Consider the following 15699-nt stretch of genomic DNA (forward strand, 5'->3'; position numbering starts at 1 on the left):
CGTAACTTTCACGCCACACAACTTACAATAAAATATCTTGCCATCGGTACTAAACACTTTATCACCAAACTCCTGTACAAAACTACGCAACATTGCACTCCTTAAACTACATGTACTCACTTTAGGCATTGTAAGGTCAAACTGAATTCTTATAACGCCCTCCACATATATAAATAGAATACTTCTAAGCCCTCCAAGAAAGAATGGGATGTATATACCTTATAGTAAGATGGAGTACAATAGGAAAATACCCGTTACACTTGCCTCCCTCCCGCCTCGACTGGGAAAAGCCGGCTTGCCAGGTCATAAATGCTACATTTCACAAATTTTCGCCTTTGTAACTGCAAGTACAGTCCAGTCAAAAATATGGTTTTTAATACGAACTTCATGTACTTGAACTCTATTCCACATTGAAGCAACAGTCCAGCCTGGAATTTATTTTGTAATACTAAACATTATGGAACCGAAATTTTACATTATATCAAAGAATTGTTTCTAAAATGACAAAAATATGACCTTATTTCAAAATTATGCCAAAATATGCTGTAAAACCAATAAAACTCTAAAATATGCATTTATATGCACAATAAAAACGACATAATTTCAATAAGAATGACTGGAAACATGCATAATTACATTTAAAAATAGGAATAAACCCTAGGAAAAAAATATGACATGTCATAGAAATCCGGGCCCTAGTAATAAGCAAGGTTTTCCATTATTCTCCAATCTAGATATTCCCACAATGAGTAAAAGGAGCCAATATGGAGAAAATTTTAAGGCATGTTTAAACTTATCAACATCATTTGTCATATTCTTCAGATTCTGTGGTAAATTATTAAATATAATCCCGAACAGTAGACACTTTTTGGACTTTAGTTAATTTATAAGTTGAATGATGTAAATCCAAACTTTGTCTGGTATGGATATTATGTATATCGGAATTTAGTGTGAAAGTATCCATATTTTTAACAACAAACATGGATATTGAAAATATTGTGATGTGTTGCGCTATGGATGATGCCCCTCCCTCCCCACCAGCCGTGACGTTCTGAGCGGATCTGAAGTGAGCCGAGTCCAACAGCGGTACCCATTACATAACATGTGACGCCGCAGTTGCTGTGTAGCCATAAACAACTCCCAACAGCGTTGCTAGGCTATCGGTAAACGGCGACTAGGCAACAAGGAAGCGAGGTGTTTCCTGTTGTCCGGCTGAGGGTTTATAAGGGAAATACACAGCCGCCAAAGACAGTTCTCAAGGCAGCAGCCTACGATGCGAGTCGGGTTGGAATCTAGCCAGGAAGTCAGTCAGTTAGTGTGTGATCAGGAGTGACAGTTGGAGTATAGCAGCAGTCGCGGAAAGAAGAACCAGACGTGTGTGATACAGTTGCACTTGTATAACTCCCGCGTCATAAAGACTTGTAGACTACTGAGGATAGAAGGAAGATACTTGCGAATAGGGTTATAAAGTGTGAAACCCCGCAACAGTGTTATAATCAATTGTAGTTATGACTTGTAGGTTGTTAATTAAACCAATTAACAATCTGAACAGCGTCTTCAGTGACTAAACACGTTACACTAGTGTCAGAAGTGGGATTGGACTTGCACGCGTTACCAACAAGTTTCAGTAACGAAACATGTTACATTTGGTGTCAGAAGCCTACGAAGCAAGTTGAGTTGAGTTATGAGTTACGAGTTGGCCAGGGAAGAGTATTCAGTCAAGTAATTGTAATACTGCAGATAGCAGTAGTTGTCAGATTGTAAACTGTGTGATTGTCTGAGCGAGTGTGGAATAAAATTCGCTATATTCAATAAGGTGTGAAGTTATTTGTCGCGTTATATGGCCAACACGTGACAATATATATTGTGAGTAAAACAGAAGAATATTTAGGTACCTAAACAATGGATGACAAGAGTCCATTTTTCTAGCTTTCATAATGATTCTAACTGTTCTTTTTTGAATTTTAAAAATTAAATTACTGTTGGCAGAATTGCCCTAAAACATAATTCCATAGGACATAATGGGATGTACATAGGCATAATAGGTCATCGGTAGACTCTCCTGGGACACAACAGAAGAAAAAGTTCTGATGGCATAGACAGCTGAACTCAGCTTAATTACTATCCGACTAATATGATCTTTCCAGGACAAAGTATTATGATTAGTCCAAGAAATTTGACATTACAAGTGTTGTGGATTAGAGTATCACTATACATGTATTATATTTAAGTTTTTTAACAGATTCAGTTTTGTTGCAAAGTAGACACAATTGGTTTTACTTTAATTTAGCATTAGCAAATTGTGTGAAAACCACTCATTTATTTTTAGCAGAATCACTTTCAAGGTAGTTTCGAGTTCTGTGGAATCGGAATTTGAACACAGTATACTAGTATCATCTGCATACAAAATTGATATGGATGATTTATTTACTACATAAGGCAGATCATTGATATACAACAGAAAAAACAAAGGCCCAAGTATTGAACCTTGTGGAACACCCTGTTTAACATTTTGCCATTCAGAAACGCCCTTTCTATAATTATTATTTATTAAAGTTCTTTGATATCTATCAGTCAAGTAAGATTTAATCAGCTTCTCTGGTATACTATTGATGCTATAAAACTCCAATTTAGCAAGCAATATGTCGTGACATATTGACACAGTCAAACGCCTTGGTTAAATCACAAAATAATCCTCCAACACCTAGTTTGTTATTAATTGCCAATAGGATATTATTTATTAAGGTGAGAACCATATTGTTCTGGCATTAATATCTCATTTACATCGATATGATTTTGCAGTCTCTTAAAAATGACTTTCTCAAAAATCTTGGGAAAGGATGTCATCAAAGACATGGGTCTATAATTAACAATACCAGACCTGTCACCCTTTTTGTAGATGGGATTAATTTTAGAATACTTCAAACGGTCTGGAAAAATACCAAGGCTAAGTAGTTTATTACGTATATAAGTTATTGGAGACAGAATGAATGATAGGCTTATTTTTAAAATATTTTGCAGAATCTCATCATATCCAAGTAAACTCTTCGATATTAAAGTCTTAATTATGTCTTTAATTTCACTGGTGGTTACTGGAGTCATATTTATATTAGGGAATGGATGTTGAAATACCTTGAAGAGATTGTTTAAGGAATCCACGACCTTAGAAGATGAGCTAGGTTAAGTTTGGGGTACCGGGGCAGAAAAATAATTATTAATAGTATCAGCTATTATTTGTACATTGTTACATAGTTTACCCTCAATATTTATACTTGGGACTGAATTATTAACAAGTCTTGTATTGGTGACATCTTTTGCGATGCCCCAAGAAGTCTTAATTTTGTTTTTAGAGCTGGAAATTAGCTTATTATAGAATGATGTTTTTGCTTCCTTTATAACCTCAGTTAACACCTTACAGTATTTCTTATAGTTCTTATTTGCTCAGGATTTTGAATTTTCATACTAAGCATATACAGCTCTCTTTTATGGGCACAAGATACCTTATTGCCAGTAGTTATCCAGGGTTAATTTTTTTGATTTAAGAAATACATTTTATAGGGGAAACTATGATTAAATATTCTTATTTAAGTATTAAGAAAATTATTGAACATCAAGTTCACATCATCACTTATAATAAAAACATCATCCCAAGATTCATGACTAAGACTCATACAAAATTCGTAATTGTGCATCCATTTATTACTCTTCTAGTAAGAGAATAATTAGGTATGTTCAGAAATATTAGATTCTTCAAAATGACAATTCAAACCTCCCACATTTTAATTAATCATTGCGAACAAATTGTGATAAAATTGTGGATTATAATTAACACTAGTAGAAACAACTCAAAAGAATTTTATTTCATGACTTTGAAGTTGACCTCTCGCTCACTATGTAATGCCACGGTCACATGAAGTAAAATGGCGACTCCATTTCAGCGTACAGAAACAGTGGTGTGGTATGCAGAAACAAAATCAATAATGTCAGTGCAAATAAATTAGCGATGGCAGTATGGAGGAGATGCGCCTGATAGGAAATCAATTAAGGTATGGTTTGAGAAGTTTCTGGTGACTGGAAATGTTCTAAAACAATTTGGTGGAGCTCGTTGAAGTGTTTCTGAAAAGAAAATGGAAGAAATTCGTGCTGGGTTTCAGAGAAGCCAAGCATCAAGACAGTTCTATGTGCCACCAACAACAGTGCACCCAAGTGTGCTGCATAAGTGGCTTCATTTACATCCTTACAAAGTGCAAATTTTTCAACAATTGAAGCCAGATGACAGACCGCGTTGACAGGAATTTGCAGTTGAAATGCTGGGTCGTATTGACACAAACCCACAATTTCTTGGAAACATCTTGTTTTCAGATGAGGCCACATTTCATCTGTCAAGGTTTGTCAACCGGCATAACGTATGGATATGGGGAATGCAAAATCCGCTCATCTACAGAGAACATATCCGAAATAGCCCAAAATTAAACGTTTGGTGTGGCGTAATGAAGGACAGGATTATCGGTCTGTTTTTCTTCGCTGAAGCTACAGTATCTGGCCGATCTGCTGCCTAACATCTTCCAACATCTGGAGTCCCCCCCCCCACATTAGGATGTTCGTAGGTCCCTTAATGCCACCTTCCAAGATCGCTGAAATGGACGCGGCGGACCAATTCGGTGGCCAGCATGTTCACTGGACCACACTTTGCTCGATTTCTTCCTCTGGGGTTACATGAAGGACCGTGTGTTCATGGCTCTGGTGAATGAACACAGATTCACGAGCCCTCATCCGTGAAACGATTGCTACTGTACCAATGGACGTGTTGGAAAGAACGTGACAAGAAATTGAATGCAGATTGGATATTGTTCATGCTACCAATGATGCACATGTAGAGGTTTATTAGTGAGCCAAATAATTTGTTTTTCAGTTGTTCTTGTATTTCCTGTAGCTTCACTTTCCTACCATTCATACTCTCTTTTCTAAGATCCAATAAAATGTGGGAGGTTTGAATGGAACACTGTGTTTTTGTAGGACTGTTAGAAAATAATGTAAATTTACCTGTGTTATGGCAGATTTTATAAACAGTAGGAAAATAAGTCAGGTACAATCATAAAATAATTCTTGTTTTGGAATTACTCATTATTCTTGTCTCCACACATATCAATCAGTTCTGGCCAGACCTCATAAAGCCTACTTTTCTATTGCACAAACTTTCAGTCTACAAATTTTGTGGTGTTATTGTCATGTTTAAGTAGTGTAAATTTATAATCCAACATACTGTCATGTGTTGGGTAGGTCATGCGACAAATAACTTCACGCCATCTTGGATATAGCGAATTTATTCCACTCGCTCTTACACTTATACAATTCACAATTACACAATTACTGCCATTGGCAGTGTCACAGTTACTTCTCCTGCTGGAGTCACTCCAGCAAATGCTAGACTGCAACTGACTGGTTAATCTGGTAGTTCTTCTGTTATGTAGTTTCCGCACTGACAACACATAAAACAGTTACGTGATAGCTACCACTGTTGCATAAACGCTGTGTTTACAGGTGTTGCTGGGGAATGCTGCCGACAGTTGTTTATTGCTTCCTAGCAACCGCGGTGTTCCCTGTTACGTCACAGCGGGGGAGGGGGATGGAGTGTTGACTGGCCTGTTACCACAGCAGTGGCAGTGGCTCCGATTCTGTTACATCACCGCTGGAGGGGGGTGTCCTGCATAGTGAAAATACGTCACACTGCTCTCTTCTAAAGGTTGTTCATCCTGAACAGCCTAACGGTACATCCCCATTCCTTTTCTTTGAAGGCTGTTCTTGCATCGTCTTCTTTCGTTTTTTTTTTCGGCTACTCCTCTTGCAGCGACTATTCTCCAGCTGTTACATCCGCTCCCTTCTTAAGATTGTTCGTCCCGAAAAATTTCATGGTCCAGCGTTGTATCACATTCACTCCTCACTTTCATTCTCCATTCATGCTGGGGAGGCCGGTGTGTCTACATTACCGGTTCCTCCTCTCTTCCTTGTTTTCTTTTCTGTTTCGGAGGTGGTAGACCCCTCCACAGTGTCAAGTTTTTGATGTTCTGCAATCTGCTGGAAATCTACTGCTTATTGCCTGATATCCAGCCCTAGGGTCTTCCTGAGGGTTCGGCTGGCTGTTCTCTCATTCCCAGGATACAGCCGCCGTCTTTTTTGTTCATTCTTCACTCCAATGCGGCCCTCTGGTTCCACCTGAAGTCTCCACCCTCTGAAGGCTCCTCTTGCAACATTGTTCCTAGTGTGGTTATTCTCGAAGATGTGTCCCTTGTGCCATGCCACTCCTGCATGGCGGGTCATTATTCCGGGAGCGGTGACACATTTCTTCTGGCACCCATCGTGATTTTGCTTCCGTTCTTTCTTGAAGGCATCTCTCCTACGTTGTGCCACTGTTGCATGGCTGGACACCTTCCTGCAGGCGGCAACCAACTTCCTCCGGGATCCACAAATTCCTGGGGTCAGTTCCTTTGGCTCCTTGCATCGCTCTGCAGCTTCTTTCTTGCCCCTGTACTGCCTCTTCCATCCTTTGACCGGTTGCACAACGGCATCTTCCTTGGGGACTAATTCTTTTTGTGCCACCTCAGGTTTTGTTTCCACCGAGGTCTGCTCTTCTTCTTCTAGATGTGCCTCCATCTCTTGGCAGGCCATTGTCTTTACGTCCATTTTGGGTTTGCTTTCGGCCACTGTCTCCTTGTGGCTGGTGTCCATATTTTCTCACATGGCTTTTGTCCTTGCTTTGATTGCTTCCATTTCCATGGCAATCATTACTCGCCAGGCGGCCATCTCTTCTCACCAGGCTTTTCTATTGGCGTCTGCCTTTTCTCGCCAGGCTTTTCTATCGGTCTCCATTTCTTCCTTGTCAGCCTTCCTGTTGGCCTCCTCCTTTTCTTGGTTGGCTCTTATCTCCTTCAGAAGTTCCAACATCTGCTGTGATTTCATTTTGTGGCAGTCTTGATAGTTGATGCACTCATAAATTCGATTATTCGTTGAGGTGTGTTCAAGTTTGTAAACCAATTCTGACACCAAATCGTCACATGTTGGGTATATGTCACGGAACAAATAACTTCACGCAGTCTTGGATACAGTGAATTTATTCCACTCGCTCTTACACTTATACAATTCACAATTACACAATTACTGCCATCGGTAGTGTCGCAATTGCTTCTCCTGCTGGAGACACTCTGGCGAATGCTAGACTGCAACTGACTGGTTACTCCGGTAATTCTTCTGTTATGTAGCTTCCGCACTGACAACACAGAAATCAGTTATGTAATAGCTACCACTGTTGTGTAAACGCTGTGTTTACAGGCGTTGCTGGGGAACGCTGCTGAGAGTTGTTTATTGCTTCGTAGTAACCGTGGTGTTCCCTGTTACGTCACCGCAGGAGAGGGGGATGGAGTGTTGACTGGCCTGTTACCGCAGCGGTGGCAGTGGCTCCAATTCTGTTATGTCACTGCTGGAGAGGGTGTCCTGCGTAGCGCAAATATGTCACAATACTTTTTATCTTTTTATTTTCAACAAAGAATGTTACTTGCACAAAAGTTGAGGAGCCAGGATAACATAGCTGGTATAGCAACTGGCTGTGGGTTGAATGACAGAGGGGTCAGAGTTCGAGTCCTTGTAGGGTCAGACTTTTCTCTTCTCCACATCACCCAGACTGACCCTAGGGCCCACCCAGCCTCCTATCCAATGGGTAACAAAAACTCTTTCCCTGGGGGTAAAGTGGCCAACGTGTGCAGCTGACCACTCTCCTCCAATTAGTGTCAAGGTCAAAAAAACATGGATCTATGAGTATACATCCTCTCCCCATGTGTATTCGTGGAATTGTGCATAGTTAGCTAGTTAAACAAAAGTTGCCTATTTTTAGAGGTCTGTTAGCATACATAAATTCAAAATCCTAAATTAAATTGTCCTAGTGTCACTCCCACCTCATAAATTTGTGTCTGTCAGGCAGTTGTAACCAGTTTTAGCAAATTAAGAAGTCACGAAGTTCGTTTGGCCTCTAATGACTTAATGTCCATACTTAATTTCTTGAAAATCAGTTACTTTGTTCAGAAGTATAGTGGGACACACACACACACACATGCACACAGATAGCCTGTTGATTTCATAAACCTACTTTTTTCCATAAGGAAGGAAGGTATACAGAACATGCACCAGTTTAAAATGTGCAGTCATCTTTCACAAGTTTGTTGTTGATTACAGTTAGCATGAAAATGTTTACTTCCAAACATCAGCTTAAAAGTTTTTAAGACACTGCCACAGGCTATGTGCATACTTCCACAATTTGCTCGTCTCTTTGAGATCTGATGTTTCCACAGTGGTGATGAAAATTTAGATTGTGGTCAACTGGGTTGTGATACTATATAATTTGATAAGATAGCTACCAGCATTTCAGAGGAACCTGCTGTCTCCATCTTCAGAATAGGCTTCTGCATGTACCTGTATACAAACAAACAAATAAATTTTGTGATTTTAGTCCACAAGCGAACTATACCGACCGAGCGACTGCCACTTGTCGGCCAACTTTTGCGGATAGAGGGTGTCGCATGCCCTTTAATTTCGGTTTTCTAGACTGGAGCCGCTATTTCCTTAAAATAGCTCCTCAATTATCATCACAAGGCTGACTGGACCCCGTTCCAGACCCACTACTTCTCTGAAAAAATCTGGTAGCACCGGGAATCGAACCTGGACCTCTCAATCAGTAGCTAGGAATGCTGACCACTAGACCACAGAGGCGGTCATTACTATACTATACAGCGTAACAGCCTAGAATACCACATCTAAATCTAGCTCATACTGTTTGATAAATCTAAGCCACTTTATTCCTTGTTTCAAATAAAATTTTACAGAATTTAACTGAAGAAATTTGAAAATTTAATTAACAAATGAAGAAACTTCCTCTTGAATTTTCACTAGTGGAAATAATTGAGGATTTGCTGCTGAAGAATCAACTGTAACTGAGAAAAATTAAATTTTTCTGTGTTTGGAAAATATTCCTATGGCAAATTTTTATCTTGTTCTCAAAGTGCATTTTAATGTACAGTTGAACATCCCATATCTATGATTCTACTGTCTGAAACTCCTGTTATCTCTAAAAAAAACATAGTAGATAACAATGCCTAATGGATATGTTCAAGAAAGCGCCAACTATCACAGTTACCACCACAGCCATGACCAAAAACAATGATACACCTTGTACCATTGTCACAATTCACAACTTGTCTTCCAGTGAGTGTGACCAGTGGTGGTGGCTGTGTACATCTAATGTACTGTTTTTTTTCTGGCATGTTGTTATATACATTACATATGTATTTTTCTGTCTTTAATATTTTTACTGGCCCCTGTACTTCCTAGTATTTGAAATAATCTGCTTCTCAGTATTTTCATGTATGGAGTGCTCCACTGTATTCAAATTAGGAAATTCTTAAAATTATTTAATGCATATCGTACATCTGTCTCACTTCTGTGGCTTCTAATGTGGGCAGAATCAAACAGTTTTGTCCATTTCATGTTATAATGCTGAATATAAAATTTGATGCTGAAGTTATTTTATGAATTCATTGTATAGAAATTTCAATATTAAGGGCCATGATTTTTGCACAGATGAGAATTTCAAATATATACATTACTGAAATCACATTTTATTTATTATATAAAATAGAAAATATATTGTTACTTTAAAATGGTTTACTTTCTTTGTGCATGGTCTTTAGACTTTCAGTGAAAAGGGTTAAAATTATAGCTGTTAGTTTACTGAAGTATTAGTATGTTTATGATTGGATTTCTGAGGGGAGGTAGGACATATTCTAATATAATCTCTGGTAAAAGGAGGTTGGCTATTTTTGTGTGGAGCTGCTATATATAGGCTTTATTATGGAAGTGATATTCTACCTTACAGGAAACCCGAAACGGTCAAGTTTGAAGCGACCTGCTACAACAGGAACACAATTCAAAATTTCAATAAGTGCCCTCATTCGGAACCTTAGTTGTAAACACCCACATTATGTTCGTTGCATCAAACCCAATGAGCTGAAGCAACCAAGGATATTTGAGATGGCACTGGTGCAACATCAGGTCAGGTACCTAGGGTAAGTCAGGTCAGGTACCTAGGGTAATTCAGGCCAGGTCACTTGTAGCCTAGGCTAGCTAGCACCATAGTGATAGATAATGTAGAGTAATGGTTGACTGAAAGTATAAGCCATTAAAAATTATCTTTTTATTCTAGATATGCCAAATACATATGTTGTAAATTGAATGCTTCATAGTTCTCTAGAGAGCCACTACTTGTTTCGAAAGGCAAATAGTAAATACTGTTGTAGTTTTTGAAGATGTGTGACCGTTTTGAATATATCCATGATCACTTCTGCCTTCATCTGTGTACTGTGCATTTATTGCTGCTGTGAAAACAGCACAGCAGCCATGAGCAAACCCTGGACGATATAAAGAACCTCCACATCAAGATAGCCAGGTGGCACAATATCTGCCCCATATAAGGGAGATGATGGGAGGATGAACACAAGCCTGCATGGTTTACGAATTTTAATTATTGACAATCTAAAAAACTTTTAATTAGCATCAAGGAATTTTATACAATTTTTTTAAAACTTACATTCCCAGGAAACTGCTGTGTTTGTGAAATGTTCTATTCTGTGTACTGTGTGCTGTAACATATAAGTGTACGTACTTTGCGTGTAAACAAATTATGTGATAGTGGTTTCCTATTTGTAGTGATGTTTACCCTCTGAAGATGGTCCACAGAGACCGAAACATGTAAGGGTGTTAAGTTTTTATGTAGTAAAAAACTTACAGGTCACATTGGACGGAGTGATTTATAATTTGTAATTGTTATTGTGACGGACCAGAATGAAACAAATCAAATTTCATATTGTAAATTTCACATGGTGTATTTGAATAATTATCCATTNTCACATGGGTGGAGAAAATCATTACAAATTCCAAGCATAAATGGAAGATATATTTTTTGTTCCTTCAGTTTTCCCACAAGCACACATGCACAAATGTGAATGTCATTGAAACACATTTCCATGCTTACATTCACGTGTAAGTAATCAGTATTACAGCGCATAATCAGAAGTAACCAGGGGCCACACATCATATGAGTTTGACTGGCTTGATATATAGTTACAAATTATTTACTAGCTAAATTATTTATATTTAACATATTTCTTAGAAATATGAATCATGAAACCGTNCCCAATGTACCTTGTACAAATGTAATATTAATATGTTTTACTTTGGTCCTTGAATTAACTGTAGTTTACACATTATAGGGTATTATTGCTAATTACTTGACATGCAAAGTTTTCTAGAGGAAAAGTAGATTTCATTTTACCATGATTTTGATCAAAGATAATTTCAGCATATTCATATACTTATTAATTTTATGGTTCAAAGAGGCACTGAAGTGACATTATTTCTTTGATGGACAGTCTGATTGAAACGGTACGGGTACGGAGGTCAGGGTTCTGTTACCGACTGCCATACCAGCAGTTCCTTTCACGCTACAAGATGCTTTCACTGCACACCTGGCCTAATTGGCAAGGACCTCCAGTTGAAGGTGTTTCCTACCTCATTAGGGACCTACCCATCCCAAGTGGAGAATTTGCCTTTGGAAGGACGAAGGTCTTTGTGAGAAGTCCCAGAACAGTAAGTCAGAGTTTGAGGTACCGTTACCCAAGAGCAGGGCATTATAATTCGCAGGTACCTGGTTGCCTTGTGTTGTGAAAGAGGGTTAATTTGATGGCTCCTGTTAAACATAAATTCAGATCATCATTACATAAGGAAAGTTTAAGTGACCTGATGATGTGTAACATGTCAGGATAGGAATTTGATCCTCCAGAGGCTGTGGATCAGTGGTCTTTCAGTTCCAGATCTGTATAACGTGCTTGGCCACAACAAGCTAAATGAGAAATGCTGTAATGAAAGCAAGTGTATAGCTCATTTGTAGTATCGTATCAGAGTGCTGTTTTGTATGATTTAAATGTGCTTGAAAATCTTGTTATTATTTCACTTTGAATTTTATTTGTTAGTCATTGCTGTATAAAACACTGATGGTGAAAAATAGTTGGGCTCCCAAATTGTTGTGCTCCCAGATATATGTACAGACAGAAGGAAATCATTTGATGGGTTCAAGGAAGCCAGGAGGGAGTGAAATATAATGGGACATATCATATTCTAGCCTATGCTAATACTGTTAACTAACTGAGCAAATATATACGTAAATACCATAAAGAAGAAGACGGAAGCTGTGATAAATGCTAGTATGGAGGATGGTCTTGAAGCAAATACAGTTAAAAGAAATTGTATGTTTATATCTCACCACCAAGAAGGGAGGGCAGAATCATAATATAAAGATGGCTAATGAACCTCTCAAAATGTGGCAAAGTCGAGATATTTCAGAGTGTCACTAACAAATTAGAATTGACTTCATGAATAGATCAAATCTGGGGAATGCTTTCTACCATTCCTTTCAGAATCTTTGTCTTCCCATTTACTATATAAAAAAATTGTGAAGATTGAAATATACAAAACTATAATATTGTAACGTGTTTTGCGTTACTGATCCCACTTCTGACANTGAAAACTATAATATTATCATGTGTATGGGGGTATATGTGACAAAAATAATGGGTTCTTCTAGATCAGATGATTGGGTTTATTTGCACTTCAGTTACAAGTTCTCTTAATCACACTCAATTATTCACTATCACTATTCTACACACTTTCAGTTCACCGTTGCACACACACTGGGATTCTCCGTTTTCAGTAGTTGTCTCCTGGTGACAGATCTCAACACAGAAACTGGCATTTAAAGTCAGTATAAAGTCCTCTTATTATTTCGTCTTCAATCACTCTGTACTCCTCTGGCCTAATCTGTACTCAACTAATCTTCACAATTCACTAAGTACATGCTCCATTCTCATCCTTGTACTCTCAACTGCACTGCACTCTGATCTCAGTCCAAGTCCAAGTCACATTGCAACTGATGGTCAGTCAGTCTGTCTGTCTTGGTTGCAAGCCCCAGCTGGGGCTCATGACAGTTACTGTCCTGTCCATCTGGGGCGCCCTCTCTGACGAGAGGTTGGGTCTGTTATAGTCTGTATTAGTAAGTCCATTGTCAGTATTTACATATATTTACAAATTTAACCTTAATTCCTATTTCTATGTACAATATATACAAGGCGTCTGTCAATCCAGGCTCAGTAGAGCAGATTGTGCCCTACTTCTAGTAGTATTCACTACGGCAGTCTAGTCACTTGAACGGTTGTATGTCTGACCACTACCAAGTTTAAGCCTCTTATACCTTCTGTGTCAGGCTTCGCCTTGTCCGATGTTGTGAACATTCTCATTTTCATGATTTTATATGACTTCTACTTGTTTCCTGTATAATTATGTTATATAGTCATATACGTATGGGATTCAGCTACAACACATCCTCAATATATAAGCTTCACATGGACCACACAGAAAACATAATTCAAGTGATTTCTATCTTGCCAGTCCATTGGTGCACTGTCTGCTGCCTAGCAATGAGCTATAACATTCATCCACTGAGATACAGTTTCCACTGTTGTGCATTGGAACGTGTTTACCAAACCATTTCCTAGCAACACTTCGAGCAAATCCGTTACAATATTATCTGGGTAGTTTTATGTGGTTGTGAAACTTTGTTTTTAAAAGTGAGGAAAAATCGAACAAACATACAATGAGATTGTTTTAGACCAGGGTATTAAGGACAGTGTCGGAATGTAAAAGAGAAGAAGTAACGGCAGGCTGAAGAAAGTTGTTTAATAGGAGACTTCATAATTTATATTTTTTTGTTGAGTATTATTAGGATGATCAAATTAAGAAGGATGAGGTGGTGGCAAATATAGCACATATGGGAGATATTAGAGATGTGTACAGAATTTTGGTCAAAAAACTGAAGGGAAGAGACCTCTAGGAAATTCTAGACATAGATGGGAGGATAATGCTTCCGTTTATTATGCAGCAATAGGAAGATGGGGTGTGGATGGATTTGTCTAGCTGAGATAGGGACCACTGGAGTGCTCTAGTGCACACAAACTTACACCTTTGGTTTGCATAAATGGCAGGGAATTTCAAGAATAACTGAATGGCTATTGTCAAGAAGGACTCTACTCTTTAGATTTAATTTATAAAGGAAACATGCTCAATTACTCAAAAGCAGACACATTTCCTTTACTGACCAATCCATTTATGTACATTATGAAATGAAAGATTATTTTAAGAGTTTTCAGATATGAGGTGCCATCGAGCAGTTCCAATACAAGACAAAAAAAAATGCTGGCTTAACTTACTCGATTTTGGCTGCCATCTCCTTCAAAATAGTCACCTTAGGAATGTATACAGTGATCCCATCATTTTTTCCTTGCTTCAGAATCTCTGTGGAAGTCATTTTCCTTAATGGTGTTGAGTACTGCTTGTGATTCCCTTTGGATGTCAGACACTGTTTCAAAATGTTGCCTCAGTTTCATTTTCAATTCAGGAAGCAAAGCAAAATCACAGGGACCTAAGTCCAGTGAGTAGGGAGGATGGGGAACAATAACCATGTTGCAGTCAGTCACAAAAGCTGTAGTTTTCAGGGACATGTGAGTGGGTGCATTGTCATGATGAAGGAACCAGTTGTGGTTACGCTAAAGTTCCATTCTTTTTCATAGCACATTCAGGCATTTCAAAACGTCACAGTGAAAGTCAGAGTTGACGGTAGTGTTAGGAGGAACAAATTCACAGTGAACAATCCCCTTCTCATCGAAAGAAAATGAGCATACTCTTTGTTGAACTCTGGATCTGCTGTGCTTTTTTGCTCTTGGTGATTGTGAGCTCTTCCACTGCGATGATTGTTATTTTGATTCTGGATCATAACCATAAATCCAACTTTCGTCACCTGTTATGATCCTAGAAATAAAAGTTGGGTCTTTGTCAGCCTTTTCTCATAGCTCAAGACGCGTGTTTGTGTGCTACTGCTTTCGATCATTTGTCAAGAGTAAGGGAACAAACTTCAGGGCAGTGCAGTGCATATTCAAGTTTTCTGTCAAGATCTCCTAGAAAACTCCATAACTGATGCAACGGTGTCTGTCTCTGGTGTATAGTTTATATGGTGTTTTGAATATGGGGTTATAATATCGATGTATGGATCATTCATACATAGGTTGTTTTTGTTAATTTTATTTATTTAGTATTTTTCTAATGTGTGTAATTGGTTTGTCTTTGTTTCCCTTACTTTATCATGTCCATGGTATCAGTAATGGTTCCATATGTGTGTCCTGTGTTTAGTATATGGTTAGAATTCATTCATTCATCAGTAATCTGTCAGACAGCAGGTCCACAGTCTCTTCCAAAACAGTTCCTCCACTTAATGTGATCTAGAGCTTTCTCCTTCAAATGAGAACATCCTCTTCTGTCCCCAAGGTCATCCAGGATCTTCTTACATCATCTTCCTCGTCTTCTGGTCACTTCTATCTGCCCCTCTATCTTTCCTTCAATAACTTCTTTTAGAAGGCAGTTACTGCATAAGATATGACCAATCCAATTAGCCTTCCATTTTCTTATTTTGTGTAGGGTATTCCTCTGCTCACTGACTCTAAATAACACTTCTTCATTTCTCACATAATCGGTCCAACTGAGCTTCTCCATCCT

The 15699-nt window shown here is 38.4% G+C and overlaps 1 protein-coding gene across 2 annotated transcripts in view; it reads left to right on the top strand.

Moving 5' to 3' along the window:
• The window catches only part of LOC111861882 (unconventional myosin-Ia), a 273865-nt gene that overhangs the window by 208749 nt on the left and 49417 nt on the right, over positions 1–15699 (top strand). For both annotated transcript variants that reach the window (XM_033750543.1, XM_033750545.1), the window contains exons 16-17: positions 9920–10109; positions 11472–11688. In XM_033750543.1, the coding sequence (XP_033606434.1) occupies positions 9920–10109; positions 11472–11688 (407 nt within the window). The remainder of the gene's footprint in view (positions 1–9919; positions 10110–11471; positions 11689–15699) is intronic.

This window comes from Cryptotermes secundus, unplaced genomic scaffold (genome assembly GCF_002891405.2).
Source record: "Cryptotermes secundus unplaced genomic scaffold, Csec_1.0 scaffold180, whole genome shotgun sequence".
Lineage (NCBI taxonomy): Eukaryota > Metazoa > Arthropoda > Insecta > Blattodea > Kalotermitidae > Cryptotermes > Cryptotermes secundus.